At 38.6% G+C, this 16,870-nt stretch overlaps 1 protein-coding gene across 6 annotated transcripts in view; it reads right to left on the reverse strand.

Annotated features, from left to right (window-relative positions):
• Window positions 1-16,644, reverse strand: part of CUL4A (cullin 4A) — a 34,203-nt gene extending 17,559 nt beyond the window's left edge. For 2 of the 6 annotated variants that reach the window (XM_062487965.1, XM_062487967.1), the window contains exons 1-9: window positions 16,448-16,643; window positions 15,825-15,940; window positions 12,412-12,516; window positions 10,342-10,410; window positions 8,868-8,941; window positions 7,274-7,436; window positions 5,433-5,522; window positions 4,942-5,024; window positions 1,918-1,985 (exon numbers count right to left, since the gene is read on the reverse strand). In XM_062487965.1, coding sequence (XP_062343949.1) covers window positions 1,918-1,985; window positions 4,942-5,024; window positions 5,433-5,522; window positions 7,274-7,436; window positions 8,868-8,941; window positions 10,342-10,410; window positions 12,412-12,516; window positions 15,825-15,940; window positions 16,448-16,607 — 928 coding nt within the window. In that variant the 5' untranslated portion in view covers window positions 16,608-16,643. The other 4 variants (XM_062487966.1, XM_062487969.1, XM_062487968.1 and 1 more) reach the window with 4 other exon arrangements.
• Between the last annotated feature and the right edge of the window lie 226 nt (window positions 16,645-16,870).

The following is a 16,870-nucleotide window of genomic DNA, read 5'->3' on the forward strand; positions in this document are numbered from 1 at the left end:
AAAAATATTTAGTCACACATTTGACAAAGGAAAAGGATATGCAGCAAAAGTCCTCTGATAAAAGGTTTCACAGAGCTTCCAGAAAGCACTGCCACAGCTTCAGAAAAATCTACTATACTCACAAAAAAATTCCATCACCAGATACAACCTCAAATATTTAGTCAACAGCAGTTATACTAACATGAAGAAAAAAAGGCTTCTTATACAGACCCTGCATTTTTAAGTGTTTTTCTCCTGTATCAAACTGACTACTTCACATTCCTTGACTTAATGAAGAAAACTTGCAAAAGAGATTATCTTCTTCTACTTGAACAGAATACTAAGATGTCATCTGCAAATTAAAATGTGTCAAACAAATACAGAAAACTAAGCAAGTCAAGTGATGATACAAGCTTTTTAAACTATTTTTCCAGTGGAGACAAATACAAAAGCTGATCCAACAATACTCTAGTCCTGAAGCATGGTAATCAAAACACTAGAAAACTGTAAAAATCTCTCCATATTTACATGGACAGCTCATACAAATTGTAAGCCAATAAAAAGTTCAGTTTAAAATAAGACCACGTGTAACTATTTCTTGAGCCCCCTGCCCTGTTGTTGTTGGGCAGGGGAAAGTTATAAAGATCACAAGTAAACCAATAGAAAACAGGGTTAACACATTTTGGCCAACTACATTATCTTTCTTTGTTTGGGACAACCAATGTAAAGAATCAAACCTAACCAATAATATTCTAAGAAGATAAGGAGAAGAGCTTACATTTTTTCTAACATGAGTCATTCTAAGCAAGTAGTTTTTCTTATCTCAAAGAAAGTGCCAGGGGGCCCTCACAGCCTTATCTGCAGAGGGATCAGTCTCCTCTATAACCACATATTTCCTGTTTAAGTCAATTGATAAACAAGCATATCACTGGAAAATTTACTTAATCATACTTGAATTAAAGAGCAAGCAAAATCGACATATATCGGCAAAATATAATTATTCTTACCTTCTGTTTATAAGTTTAAGAATAGCTAAGATGAAGTGATGAAGCTTTTTTCTATAAATGTATTGAAAACAGTGAAACAAGCTTTACCCGAGGTAGTTGAGAGAAAACTGTGAGCCTAAGTCATCTTTAAAAGGGACAAAGAAAGACATAGAAAGGGTATGTATAACATGGAAGTGTTAAACATGGATGTGATGGAGCTTGAAGATACCAGACTACTACGGACATCTGTTTTGCAACATTGAAGAAAACGTGGATGTAAAAGATCTAAAACCTGAAATACAGCTACTACAAGAGAAGGAAAAGATCATTTAAAGTATTAAAATATCAGGGGATACTGAACAAACACAGAAATTCCGTGAAAAACAAGAGATTAAAATTTAAGAGGAACAAAGAAATGGCAATTTGAACACACTAAGGTCTGAGTAAGGATTCTCTAAGAAGGCTGCAGTTCTTATCTGCCAGACAAAAGGTAAAGTACAAAGCCACATGAAAGTTCATTGCCTTGAATGCCACCAGTTCCAGTAATCCACGATTCTTAAACTAGACAATCATAAGAATATGTGAAACTACTGCACTTGAGCTGTGTGATTATCACATAAAGGAAGATACAACAGCTCTCATGTAGAAGTTTATGTAATTCTAGGAAAGAAGCAGTTCCAAAGGTTTAATTCCTAAGCCCACTGCTGCAAGTCAAAGTAGATTTAGAGGCTTAGCAACCTTTACAAATATGGAATTAGATTTTAGACATTTCTTTCTAAATATACCATTTACTTGTCACAGTGAGGGCAACAATCCACAGACACAGAAAGCCAATCCAGTGAAGTTTCCCATGGCTAATATACCTCCTAAAGTAAAAGCTGTGGAATTTATAGCTATTGCAGAGTATGAGAATCTATTGCTAAAAAAGATCACATTAATTTAAAAAAATTACCTTTTTGCAAAATAGCTGATAAGTGTTCACCTAGTAGCTGCTTCTCCACACAAGCAATCAGTGGTTTCCTGAATTAGGCAAAAAAATCATATTAGAAGCGTGTAAAGGAGTTACTTTCTGTCATAGTGTATTTATGCATAACTTACATTGTATTGCAAAAAATACCCCAACAATTTTCTACTTAGAGATTACAAATTAAGACAAAAACCATCACATGGTATAGGAAAGACAACAATAAACTATGTATGTAATTAAAAAAAAAAAAAGATAAAATGAAATTTCTTGCCCAGTAGAAGTGAGAAGCTTACAGTGCAGAAGTTAATACAAAATCGTAACTAAAGAAAGTCATACTGAATACTGGAAACAAACAAGCAAACAGACCAAAAACCTCCAAGGGTTTGAACTCCAAACCAAAACAATACACATGGTGTTCAAAATTCAGCTAAATGTGTTATGTATGTACACAAGCATAAATTGAGCTAGAGCCACAAGACACAAATTTGCAAAAACTTCTAAATTTGTCCTTGAATATCCCCTACTTTTATTGTCATACATGCATTTTAGACAGGACTGAAAAATAATGGGGAGTTTTCCCTTACATATTTCATTGCCTAAAAGGTAAAATAAATGCCTGAAGTGCAAAGGCATAATTAATTTCAATGTTTAAATCTACTTCTACCCTGCTTACCACAGAACAACATAAGACTCAACTTGGATTGATGGAAGCCTTTCCTGTAGGAGGATACACTTCATGCTAAAATGAAACGTGTACTTTTGCTAACACACTCTCTTCCCTGAACAGCCCATCAGTGACATGCCAGACCTTCCATACAACACACCAGTTTAGGTCCTTCATTTGGAAACGTTTAGAGAAGGAAGCAGGGATGATCAAAATATACAGCAGCAGCTACAAGAGAGACAACTGCATGTGTTAAGACTCTTCTTTCTGGGAAGGATATAACTTAGAGATACCATTAACAGGCAGGAAAGGGTTGAAGGGAACTGACTGATAACTTTTCAGTGTATGAACTGGGGTCATCAGCAATGGTACTGGGTACCAGACTTGAAAGGAGGTACTTAATCACCAGATGGCTGTTCACCTTATCACCTGTGGAACACTCTGGAACCTGGCACAGACTGAAAAGCTGATATGAATCCCCATGAGACACTGCAAGTATTTCAGAAATACAAAGACACAAACCACAGCAGGTTCAGAAAATACACTGAGCTGGGAATAGGCAGACACCAGAAGACTATCAGGGCATCACATATACTTCCTCTATTTGTTCCCTTCAGTGGTCATAAGTGAACATGAAATACTGTTTAGACATACCCTTGTTTTTAACACACACAGCCATTTTTATGGCACCTTCCATATCCCCTGCCATTTCCACTACTGCTATCTGCAGTTGCTGGCTGTTTCCAACAGCAGGAGTCAAGGCTGTATGAAATACCACCCCCTGCCCTGGAAGACCTACTCTGAGTACAGGAGAAGGGATAATTTGTCTGCTTGAGGTCAAGAGACAAAGCACTTACATCCTAGCAAGCAAACAAACAAAATGAGTATTTATCTTGGCTAAGGAAGGAGCCAGAAGGCACGCTCTGTATGACCTCAAAGCCATGTACCTTGGTCATCTACTGACTGACAAAGAGACACGCTTCATCTGGTCAGCTCTCCAGAACAGCATGTACTGCTGGGCTGAAAGAATCCCTCTGTGGGCTGTAACAACACACTTCTCAGGTGTTGTTTTGACTATATGAAATGGTGTTTCACATGATGGTTTTGTCCTAAAAGTATCATTTCCATCTAAAGATGAAGCCAGTTTCAATTAAATAGCATCCATTCTGCTGTTTTCATACATACACAGAGAAAACAGCACGACCCCAGAAAATTCAAGTGCTCTAATTTTAAGAGCTGCTGTTTCTTAATGCAAGGGAAGGAAATTAGTGTGAAGCCTTCTAAGGTTTCTAAGCCTTTAACTAAGGGCAAGATTCAATGCAAGCACTTGATGTCAATCTGGACTGAAAATGTAATGGTATAAATATATTTTTTAACCTAAACAGTAAATAAATACATGTATTTGCTATAACTTTATAAACAGAAATAGTTCAATATATTTCAATATGAGTTATTTCACCAGAACAAGCTAGTCACCCTGCAAACACCATCTACAGGAAGAAGATATAGGTTCAAGTATGTGCCATGACATGCAACATACATATGTGTATATATGTACATCTACATAAAATGTCAGAAGAAAATAATAACTTAAAAAGGTAATTTTTATTCAGTTACCCTTTTGACACCAAATGAAATACCAATAAATCCTCCAGAAGACTAAAACCCAATAAATTTAGTATCACATTCTTAACTAAAGAAAAAAAAGCAATGGCTTACTACAGGACAAATTATATACAGATTTATGTAGTATGTCAGTTCCTGCAGGAATGTGTTAACCCAACAAAACACAAGCTATTACTTAAAACCCAAGTGGAAAAAGGACAAGCTACCTAACACAGTACATTTGCAGCAGCTGATTTACCGTTAAGGTCACACCTTGGACTGTTTACAAATGATACTCTTGTTCTCTGCCCTTCTGTTTTCTTTTTCAGGTTTTGTTTGGGTTTTGTTTGCTTATTTTGTCTGTGATATGCTTGTGAGTCTTTCCTTCTCTCAGGGGATTTGTGGTTAAAGATGTTATCAGTACATGAATGGCTAAAATCAGCTGTTATTTTGATAATGGAAATTTGAGTTCTTAGCTAACATTTTTAACTGCAGTATACAGGATTAATATTTCTGAACAAATTTCTTGTTTCTTACTGAAAATATACTTTTATTTTAAAGAAGTAAGTTTTGATAGAACTGAAGTCTTTAAAAAACAAGCTATTTCACAAGCACTCTCAACAAGATAGTATCTGTAAGATAATGAAGAAACTACTGTAGTGTCTCTACAACCATAGATAATCGTACTGATTTATTAAGAATGCTTGACTTACAGTAAAAATGATAAAATTTGTACTCACTGTGTGCTGTGATCTAAATACGTTATTACTCTATCTGCTTCTTCTTCCAAACGTTTATTAACATGGTGAAGATATTCTGGCACCTAATAAGAGAACAATCAGTTCAACTATAAAGGTATGAAAGGCAGCTAATCTTGTTCCATGACAATTAAACTACATTTTTGAAGAGAACATGAATTGGAAAGTACTCTTCCTCCAGAACGTTGTTATGGACTACATAATCTGTACTTTTATTAATCAATGTTGTTTCATATTAAATGTATTATAGTTGGTAACGTGACTTTAGCTACAAAAATGTCACTGGGTTACTACACAATTATATCTGTCAAATTCCATCACAACCTCGGGTCTACTCTCCCTGTTGATACAATACTGTGGTCCATATCAAAACACATTAATATCTATGTGCCAGTAAATTTCACTAGACATTAATACACCACAGCACTATGATAAAACTAACATAAAAGCAATCATCTATGACATGCACCTACCTCTCTTTCCTGCATTAATCTTTGGCCTTCTGCAGCATATAAACAATTTGTTTCTTCCAGAAACCTCTGTTCAAATGATTCCTTGTAAACCTGCTCAAGAAATCAATTTAGTTACCTACATTAAGTTCAAAGTAACAGTAACAATTTTGTTTGTCAGGCATAAGAGAGCAAGTAAAATTTTAAGGATGTACACAGCATTGAGAAAGGTCAATAAACATTACATTAACAAATTCTCTGTTTGTCCACTGGTTTCAGAGACTGAGATCAGAACTGACTTCCCAAAGCAGTAATGGTTTGTTTCAGTCACTGGTACTTTAACAGTCTAAATTAACAGGCTTCTGTTTGAGGCACACGGCCCAACACCAGTACCCAACACCACAGCAATGACATCCAATCCACCCAAGATCTAAACTCCCACTGAACTTACTGTGGGGGAAAAAAAAACCCCTTCCAACTAGTGAAACAGTGGCACAAAACACATAATTCTCATCAGTAAAATAATAATATGCTCAGTAACACATTTTCAGATCTGCCAGGTTTCTCTCAGTGGCCCCAGAAAAATGAATTATATAAAATAAGGTGAACTCTTCCTACAGGGAACAAATATGGTGTGCAGGAAAGGGCACCAGTAACAACCAGAGACATTAAAAACTTTGGCATAATGACTAACAGTTTATTACAGAAAGGAAATAAGTCAGAACAACTAAGCAAAGAAAAAGCTGTAACAGTCTGAAGAACTAGAGATTAATACGTAAACAGAAGGACAGGGAAAAGAAAAGAATCCTTAAGTGTGATGGAAGAATAGAAGAAAACATTTCTACCAAAACATATAACATCTGTAAAACTCATTACACTCTGCCACTTTGTTTCTTACAAGGACTCCCAGTTGAAGGTTCCCTAACCAACGCAGATGGTGCTAGATCTTTAAGATGCTAGATCTTTAAAAACCCTTTCAACCCAAACCATTCTATCACTTGCAAAAGCTTAATTTTTTTTTTCCAATGGTTTCTCTCTCAGACTAATTTTTCTGGGATGATAGAGGAAGCTACAGATTCAAGTCAAGAGGATTAACATGAAAGGCAGAAAACAAGGTAAGCTGCCTAACCAGAAAGGACTTTTTTATGTAGTCTGCCTCGTCACACTCTTTCAAACCTTCAGCCAGTTTTGTAATGCTGTACTACCACTTTGAAATGGAGCAACCTCACCAGGTTTTAGGAATGAAGGATAGCTCCGAAGTTTCACTGCACATCACAAAAGGCATCAATGTTAACTCAAGGGCAACCCACGTGGAAGCCAGAAGCACAGCATTTCTAAGTCTCCTTGGTCACTTACTATCTCCACTCATGGAAAGTTCCAGTAAGTTGCAGCTTGACATGATCTATCTGAAAAAAACCTTGGCCTTAATACGGCATCTCATTCTATCCTCAGCATTTCTAAGAAGCTGTCAGTAGAGTGATGTTTTTGTAATACAGACGCAAGATCTGGACTCCAACAAGGGACACCTTTTTACAGTGAGAGAGGAATTTTTCTGTTCCTACATTTAACTGGCACTAGGGTGAGACAATGAGTGATTATGACAGACAAAACACTGCACATACTAAAATACCTGTAAATCTATTAAGATCTGAGGCCATCACCTCTGCTAAGGAAAACAGGCAAAGAGGTCTCATTTAGCAACGGTACAAGACTGCACATGGGATAAAGAATCATAACAATGTAATAGCTAGATTTTACACACATTTACTAGATGAACAGAATAATTTTTGTACAAAACATAAGTTAAGGCAGTCCACACTGTGTTTCTAAACAAAGCTGTTACTAGTGAATTTGGCTGTACTCACCTGCAGATCTGAGAGCATGCTCAACAAACTCCGCAGCAAACTTCTGTCCACAGCTTCACCATTTCGTTCTCGTTCAATCAGCAGGAGAATTCCATCAATAGTCTTGCTTTGAACTTGCTTGTCACTAATGATATGGTTTCTAAATAACTCTAGCCCCATATCCCTATGTGAATATTGAAAATTAGTCACACTGTTGAATCTTTTGAAAAATCATACATACATTTAAAATATATACAGTGTATATATATTATACAGAAAATAATATTAATGGTGTGTATACTCTTTTTGACACTGTCCTCTAACACAACCGTTAGGATAATTACAAGAATTATCCTAAAAATACCAAATCACATGCTACCACAGGCATACACCGCAGTAGAGACTTGCTACCAGCCTAACTTTCACATAATAGACCAAGTTTCTCTGCTTATTAAAAAAAAAAAAAAAAATCTGATCATATACCTTAACATAAGATTCCCTGGACCAGACATTATATGTGTAAGTCGTAAGCTTTGCTCAAAAGCATGAATTCTTTGTATCTTTAGGATCTTATCACCTCTATCAGACTATTCTTTTATTCTAAGATGATAAGGAATGGTGCCTCTAAGCCACGAAGCACCTAACTGCAATATATTGAAAACTGAGCAATCTTAGATAAAACTTGTTAGCTCCAACTTCTTCACATGCACCAGGATTTCTATAAAAGGAATTTTAAGACAATGAATGAACAGACCTCATCAACAATGTTTAGTAAAAGGAAGCCTAACACAAAGGGCTGGAGGAAAACTGCTGAAGGTGGGAACAAAAGATGTCCACTGGAAAAGCAAGAGGCTGGAGAAAGATGCCAGGCTCTTCAGACAGCTGAGCACAGCAGCCAGGCAGGCAGGGAAAAGACATGCTCTTACTTCAGTATTTTATCTACCCCTTTATTTTTTTTTTTTTTTTTTTTTTGGGGGGGGGGGTGGGGGTGGGAGAAGAAATGTGCTTTAGATAAAGTAGTAACAATACCAGAAATGTTTGGCAAAGCTTGGGTTTATTTGCTTGGGTAGTGATGTCAAATGCCCCTCGCGGGGATGCTTTAAAGCAGAATGCCCAAAGATGTGACCATGGTGGGCTGAAAGTACAAAAGCATCATCAAGTAACCAGTGCTGGAAAAATAATCTGCACCGTGTCACTGTATCTGACTTACTTAAAACCAAACAAAAAAAAAACCCAAAACAACAGAGCAAGAAGCTGAATGTTGAATTTTGTCAAAACCAGGAGCACCTACAGCAATTCTGGGCCAGTGCTAAGGTGGAGGCAGCAGTCAAGAGGAGGTTCCCACCGAACAGCCTCACCCAGGCTCTGACAACTACACATACACATATGCCTTGACTTTTAAACCACTGTTCACAGACCTTCTTTTATCCCCCCTTGACAGTGAATATTCCTGGGGAAGAAGGACATGACACATGCATTTCCATAAACTGACACAAAATTTTAGAGACCTATTATATAGCTCAAATATAATGTGAAAAAATTATTTTCAATCTTTGCAAATGTAATAGGACGTCCACACTCTAAAGATGATAGGAATACTTACATGGATACTTACCATATAGAAGGAAGCACTGAATTCTGAAGCACATATGTACGATCCAAAAATAAGAAAATGCTTCTGATCATGATCTGAAAATATAGAGAAAGTATTTTTCTCTTCACCTCCATGTGATATTTTAAATTATAAAAGAACTTCTGAAAAAATACATCACAAACATGCACCTCATTTACTGATGTAGGTATTTTAAAATTTTATGGTGACTTGTACAGCCATGGGTATGCAATTTATTGATACATTAAATCCAACAGTAGAAAGAGGATATAAAAATATATTATCCCTTTTTTAAATTAAAAGAGTGCAAGGAGGTGGTGTTTTTTTAGCTTACTAGACTTTTACATTCAAAATCCATTTTTAACTTTGCTCATAAGAAGGCTGCCCAACTCCCAGTTTAGCATTAGCGTAACTCCGGATGTCAGTAACTCACCCCCAGGCCAGATAGAGATTTCTCTTCCCAGCTGTCCACCTACTCCCTCCCTAAAAGATTTCATTGCCTCTGAAGCAATTCGTAACCTGACATAGCTTCTGGCCAAGCATATTAAAGTAAAACAGCAGTAAAGTTGATTTTTTTTTCTTAAACAGCACTAAGTGCTAACCCAGCACATGAGCAAGAAAGCCACTTGCTACAGTTGTTGCTCGAAGGAAAAAAAAGAATGCTTAGAAGTAATTAAAGCAAACAGTGTTCACAGCAAAAGCCCTTTCATAAAAACACAGGTTCATGCTAACTACATTTTCAAAGCAGTATCTTCAACTCTGTTTTCATCAGACTGCTGAATTCAAATAGTTTCTCTAACACCTTCCATTTTTAATTCACGTAAAAATTGCATACCTCTTTCCAAACCTCACAGGAAAGGAAAGAACAGTGCATTCAAGAAATGAAAATATAAATTCAACCATATGGGGCATCTGCAGTCCAAGCTAAGTGGCAATGCAATAAAAACTCTTTGTAAAATGTTAGTTTGGTATTATAATGATGCCTTCTTAAAGACAAGTGTTTCCAGAGAGGACTTTTTTCTGTAACGTAAATTGTTGTGGAGGAAGAAGACAAAAAAGGCAGATAGAAAGCAAGTTTCAGTTCTTTATTCTTTCTATTTCTTAGCTCTGTAGTCAGAATAATCATCTGTGCTTTGAAAAAAAAAAAAAAAGTTGCAAGTTAACCTAGTACTTGGAGCTATCTAGAAGCAAAGACTTTCCAATTACTTAAAATTATGAACAGCTAACAACTTCAGCATTTCTTGGTTAGTTTTTCTTTCCACCCAAAGGAAAAAAAGTGTCAATATATTTCTGAGTGATATCCAAACCTTGTACGAACCTATGAAAGTCAGAGTTAACAGTTATCAGCCAGCAAAGGGGAACGTGAAAAGCAATGCTAAAACTTGGAGGAGACAGAGTGCAGTCCCAAGCTGACAAACTCATTTTAGCCAAATTTCACACTTCAAGGATATGTACTCTAAAGAAATCTTCAACTTACCATTTGTCTGCAATGATCTTGCCAGCATTTATTTATCTTCTTTAAAAATAAAAGACTATCCAAAGAATCTGTACAGCACCCATTAAGGAAAACTAGTTTGCCAGTATCTTTAGAGGCCAGATTCTGGAGATGATCTTTGCCAGCCATTAGGTAAAGCTGCTCCATGGATATTCCAATGCTACTGTGCCAGGGATAAACCGTTAATTGCAGAGCTGCCCAGCACCGTGGCTGGCAGTTCTCCAAAAGGCCTCCCTGTGTTTTCAAGGAATAACACTCACAGCTCTTCAGTAATACCATCTAGTGGCTGTACTGCATAACCTTAATATAGATTTAAAGAAGAAATCCCACCAGCGTCACCAGCGACACATTTGTCACCAACTGAGGTGAGAGGGATGGAGAGGTTATTTTGTTTATTTAATGAGTTCACACTGAGCACAACAGGAGTGACCCTAATCTCTTAAAAGCAGTTACAGTTCTAAATAATCCTCAACAAATCCAAATACCACTCTTTTCATATACATCTCCAGGTCACCCTAAGCCATCTACAGTGTTTTCTTCATTACACAACAGATCCAACTGTTATTTACAAATAATAGAATCCTCATGTGTCTCACAAGTAAATCTAAATGAGGCTTTACCTTCCTCTCCTGCACAAGATCATTTCCAACTCATTCTAGCCAAATCTGATTAATCTGAAGTCCTTGGGATACAAAGTGGTACACCTGTAAAATATTAAATTTTCAACTCTCCAATCCACCATCACCCTGTCAATAGGGCAAGGTGAAAGCAAAGTTTCAAAACACTAGTTTTTTTTTATAACATCATCTAAAGTCTGAAAAAGCAGGAATGCAAAAGATTATTGTACACTGCTTTAAAGAAGACTGTAAGATTTGATTCTCAAAGGCCAGGTATGTTAAAGACTACTCTACTAATGTGCCGCATGGAAGCCAGATGCCACAAATGGGACTCAAAAAAAAAACCCCAAACCATCAAAAAAAAAAAAAACAAAACAAAACAAAACCAAAACCATGTTGGTGCTACATACAACTAAAAACCCTGAATTACTCTAATGCAGTGAACCAAGAAACTGAGAGTCACAATCCAAAGCACATTTAAAACATTCACCTGGAAAGGAGGTTCATTCTGGGCCCTGGTCCCTATCTTCTCTACTTTATCCTATTATTTTCTGCTAAAGCAATCCATGGAGAGCTGGGAAACAATGCCAGCAGCTGCAGTATCCGTTCAACATGGCACACTCCATCCATCATCTGTTAGCTAAGGTATTTTCCAGGAATATGGGGACAGCAAGGTGGACATAGACTATTCATCTGCTGCTCCAGCAAGTGCAACCCTGTGACTATTATACAAAAGACATCTATGATACCAAGGACCTTCTCAGCATGCAAAGCTTGACTGGATTCAGGAAACAGGGCTGGCTACAACCAGGTGTCCACAGAAGATCTACAGGTACTTCTGTGATCCATTCAACCAGAAGAAAAGTCCAGCAATACAACTTCAGTAAACCATAGGGAAATTTACCATAAAACTTCATCCTTCTATGCATCCCAAGACAGCCAAAAACCTGCTCCATTCCAAAAACCTCCCAAGGTTTTTCACAAGATATGTGAAGGCTTGTTGAACGCCTTTGTGATACATGATTGTTGACCAGTAGTTATTTTTGGTCAAACAGGTGCACTATGTTTAAAAATTTTTTTACTGTTGTTGACAATCACTGTGATTTTTTTAAGCTATTGCTGCCATAAGCATCACAACCACTCACCTGCCACAGAAATTCACACCTGCTGAGAAATCTCATAGTGCTATTGACATTTTCTAGATTTAGTGTAAAATTTGCATCCCTATTAAAATAAGTTCTTATTAGCATGCTACATATCAATACACAAAAGTTATTCACCCAGATGACTAAAGCTGCCTATGACTGATTTAAAAATATGTAAGTAGTTAAAGAACCTCTTTAACACATTGACAACTACTGGCACAATTTTTGCAAAGTCTTGTTTTAAAAAATAATGATGTAAACTAACCACTTCTGTGCATGACAAAAGGATATTCTCTAAACTGAAGGATTTGTGCTTTCACATGCTCTTCACAGACTTGTCGCAGCTGTTTGTACAGTGTAGCAGACACTTTGTAGGAACAGAGATTTTCAACAGCCTAAAAACCAAAAAAGGATTATAAATGAGACAAAAAAAGAACTTAAATTTTTGTGTCTGTGTAATTAAGGCTGGCAATGGGAAAAAAAAAATCAGTGTTATATGTTCAAGCTGTGCACAACACCAAAACATTAAAACAAAGTTATGTAGGAAAAAAAAAGACTTCAGGAGTTCTTTCTGATTTTGGTCCCTTCTTGTTCTGGTAGATTTTGTCACAAACAAGACCCACTATCACAATCTGGGTCATGCTTCAGATGTGCTGTTAAACACTACCAGGATTCTGCCTCCTTCAATACTGCTCAGCAGTACAACTCCAGAAAGTCCATTTTCTGCATCCATCAGTATGCACACAAGTGCTTTTTTGGGGCAGGAACAAAATCATATCAAATATTTTCATTTCTTAATAACTTTAAGTTAGACATTTCAATTAGTCTGTCAAAATAGTAAATGAGTATAGCTACTTTCCTGTCTTTTTATCAACTTACTTCTTCCCCAATATTTCCACTGATTCACACACTCATGTTAAGGTACATAAACTGAGGGGAAAAAATAATTAAGAAAAACCCCAAACAATAACAAAATCCCAAAAACCAACCCCACATTAAGGCTTGAACTGATTTATTGGGAGCTCACAGTATTTTGTTGAGTATTTATTCTTAGTTAACTAAGGAGGCCAATTCTGGCCAAAACCAAACGTTCTGCTGGTCACTATATTAGTATCAACTACCCTAATATTACTGCACAGAACACTGCCAAGGATTTAAAGCACCATGTCACCTGGGCAACTAAAACTGACCCAAGAATGCTTTCCTCTGCTCCAGAGGATTCTAACCTACCTAACCTAATTTTACTTAAATGCACATAAAATGGCCTACACGATTTTGATACATTAAAGCATACAAACAAAATTATAACACAGTGCTTATAATGTGTTTTTCATCTGGTCTTAAAGTAAAATGGTAACTTGCAACAAACAGTATTCAGACAACCTCTATGCAGACAGTGTTATAGCCACTCCTATCAACCCACCCAAATATAAGTTTAGTCAGGACTCTTACAATTTTTTCCTTCACTGCTCTACTGTCTTTCCTTTGCTATTACACTGCCCTGCTCCATGTCCTCCAGAAGGGCAGTGCTGCCCCGCTTCAGATTATTTAGGACCTCACTGCAAAGGTAATTTTCTTTTTCCATTATTTTTATCACTCGCTCCTCATTCGGCAATTCTTTGTACTGCCCCACTTTCTCTATCCTATCAAGTAAAAAATCTACTTCTATCAAAATCTGTGCAATCTACCACCAATCCCAGACATCATTTCTATTTTAGTCACAAAAAATTGGCTGCCACTCTCCCATTGCTCACTGACTACATCTCTGCCAAGCACCTTCATGCCTGATTCCATGCTACCTCTAAAGTCTGGAAAGAAGTGTCCTTCAGCCTTCCCACACAGCCTCATCATTGTTCTTCAGTTTCTTCTCAGCCACTGTGCCAAATTAAATAAATAAATCAGAAGGTTCAATTGTAGGCTGGTACACCAGCCCCCTGAGGGCACTGAACTCTAGTAGGCTTCTCACTTCCTCCTGTAAGGTCAGATAAAGACTCAAAAAAAAAAAAAAAACAAAAAAAACCCAAAACAAAACAAAAAAAAAAACACCAAAAAAAAAACCAAAAGAAAAAAAAACAACCAAAAAAAGCCCCACAAAACCACCAAAAAGGCCTGATACTAAGAACTAATGCGCAGAGAAATATTTTCCCCTGTGGATGACTCGGTGCTCACCAACAGGCAGTTAAAATGATCTGTAAATACAGATCAGATTTCCAATGGATGCTGAACCTCATCTTTTATTCCTCTGGCAGAAGAGTTAAGTACCTGTCTATGCACAGACACACTGAGCAACACCACCTCCAAGCAGAAATCTTTCTGACTTGCTGCATTATGGATTATTCAACCAGCCTTGCACAAGAGAAGAGAAGAACTACAGTTCTCCCTTCCCAATTTATCTGAAATCTCTCTCCTCTTCTGCCAAAACTCAAGCATGTACACTAGTGATTCCATAGCCATATTACTATAATCTCATTTCTGAGCCTCTGAAAACAAGTTAGGTAACACTCAAAGCATCTGTGGGCTGGTTTTTTTTGTTGGTTTTTTTTGCTAGACATGAAAAAGAAGGGTTTTTCAAATGCTGAATCTAAAACAATAAAATGCATTATGTCATTCAAATTCTGCAAGTACTAATAGATAAATATATTACAGTCAAGTTTTCTATTTAAAGGAAATGATTAAGTCAAAATGTATTTCATAATCAGACATTTTAATTTTAGACCCACATGTTACATACCCTAACTAAAGGGACAAATACAGTCAGGTCTGAAACCCATCCTGATTTTCTTCAACAGGGACCCATTACGGACTACTGGCCTTCTCCTCTCTCACAGTCTCCCCTTTGCACCTCAACTAAACATTCAGACAATTTTAGGTGTGCATAACAATGTTTTCAGTCCTGGTCTGGCAAGGACATCAATCTGCAGATCAAACAGCTGCACCCACATAAAACTCGTAACCAACTCACGTTATGTAGCACAGTTTGGTGCATCAGTATTTTTTTAATAACACGATCACTCTAAAAACCTTCTACTTCAACAAAATACCTCAAAGTACATACATCTCAAATAACATAGAACTAAACCACATATAATTGGAGAAAGTAGAGAGAAATAGCTCAAGAGTCCAATTCTCTTTTACCCTCCCTAGACCCTGCTCCAGTAGTCCAGATGTTCCAGAAATGCTTTTTCACCACTTGAACAGAAAAACTAAGAACCTGTTTGTTATGAAAATGCAACAGTAATCTGAAATGTGGGCAAAGTGCCAGTTTGTTGCCTGCTCAATCAAGATTCCTTTATAATTCCCCAAAAGATACAGAAATGTAAGATTAAAATCTAATAATATAAAATATTTTAACATTACTATTTACAAGAGACCACAGAATGTAGAAAAAACTTCATAAAATATGTAACTTCATAACCCCGTTAAAGTAACATCCTGTTTTCAGCATGTTGAGTAGACAAGAGTATTGAAGATACTTAGATCTCAGCTCTGCCCAGGAATAGTTTTCTGTGCCTCCCAACATAAACTGCTTTTTCATGGGCCCAGATCCTGGTAGCTCTCTGAGCTATACAGAAACTGACTAGAAACAGAGTATTTAGTGAAGTATTCAATCAGCTTTTAACAAATCAAAATATATTATGTTGAATGCGTGTCAAAGCAGTTTATTTGCAAAAACAAAACAAAAGCAAAATCTTACATGGCTTACCTGGTAGAGCTCTTCAAGGTTGTATTTAATAGAAATGCTACTCTGTATTGCTCCCACTGCTTCATGAAGTTTCTGCCAGGTGTCCTGAGTATAATTATCTGGTAATTTGGGTCTTTCTGTGAAGTAAGACACAGGTAGTTTTAAAAGGGCCACCCAACAGGAGCCTGCAGCAATGTCCCTCTCCCTGCTGCTCCATCAAGTCCTGCCAAGCCAGTCCGCTCTTGGCCATGTAACTCTGGCACACTCAGAGGGGTCACTAATTCCACCCGAGCCTTAGCACGACACGTTTCACCCCCCGGCTGCTGTGTTTGACGCCCGTGTTACTTTTAGCGAGGCAACCACCCTCGCCTGGCTTTAATCAGCGTTGACACTAAGGTGGCTTTCTGCCCGCTCCGCACGGCCGCTGCCCCCGCGCACGGAGCCCCACGCGTGTCCCTGGGAGCCCTTCACGGGCACGGTGCCGGCAGCGTTATCATCCCGGCGGCGTTATCAGCCCCGCGGCAGCCGCCCCTCGCCCCGATACGGCGGGGCCCGGCCGCGGGCAAGGGGCGGGGAGCGCAGTAAACAAAGATCGGGCCGAGCGCACCTGCCTGGACAGAGGGCCCAGCCTGCCCCGTACCCACCTCTGAAGTTCTTGATCACGAGTTTCTTGGAGGAGGCGGTCGCGCCTCCTCCTCCCCCTCCCGTGGAGCGGGTGGCGGCCAGCGAGGCGGGCTTGGTAAGCCCGTTCGTGTGTCCCACCAAGGCCGACAAGTGCGGCTTCTTCTGCGGCTCGTCCGCCATCTCCGCCCCGGGCGCCGTGTCCGGCCGGGGCAACGCGCTGGGCTGGGTTGGGCTGGGCTGGGCCGGGCCGGGGCCGGCTGGTCCCCGCCTCCGCTCCCCTCCTCCTCCGCTGCCACCACCCAGCCGCCCTCCCCCACTGCCCGCGGGCGGCTGCCAAGTGCCGCCGGGGCAGGAGGTTCCGACAGCCGCCTCGGCGGCCGGCCCGGCTGGGGACCCGTGATGGAGTCCGCTCCCGAGTCCGGGCGGCCCGCGGCGCTCGGGCA

This window comes from Cinclus cinclus, chromosome 2, assembly GCF_963662255.1.
Source record: "Cinclus cinclus chromosome 2, bCinCin1.1, whole genome shotgun sequence".
NCBI lineage: Eukaryota > Metazoa > Chordata > Aves > Passeriformes > Cinclidae > Cinclus > Cinclus cinclus.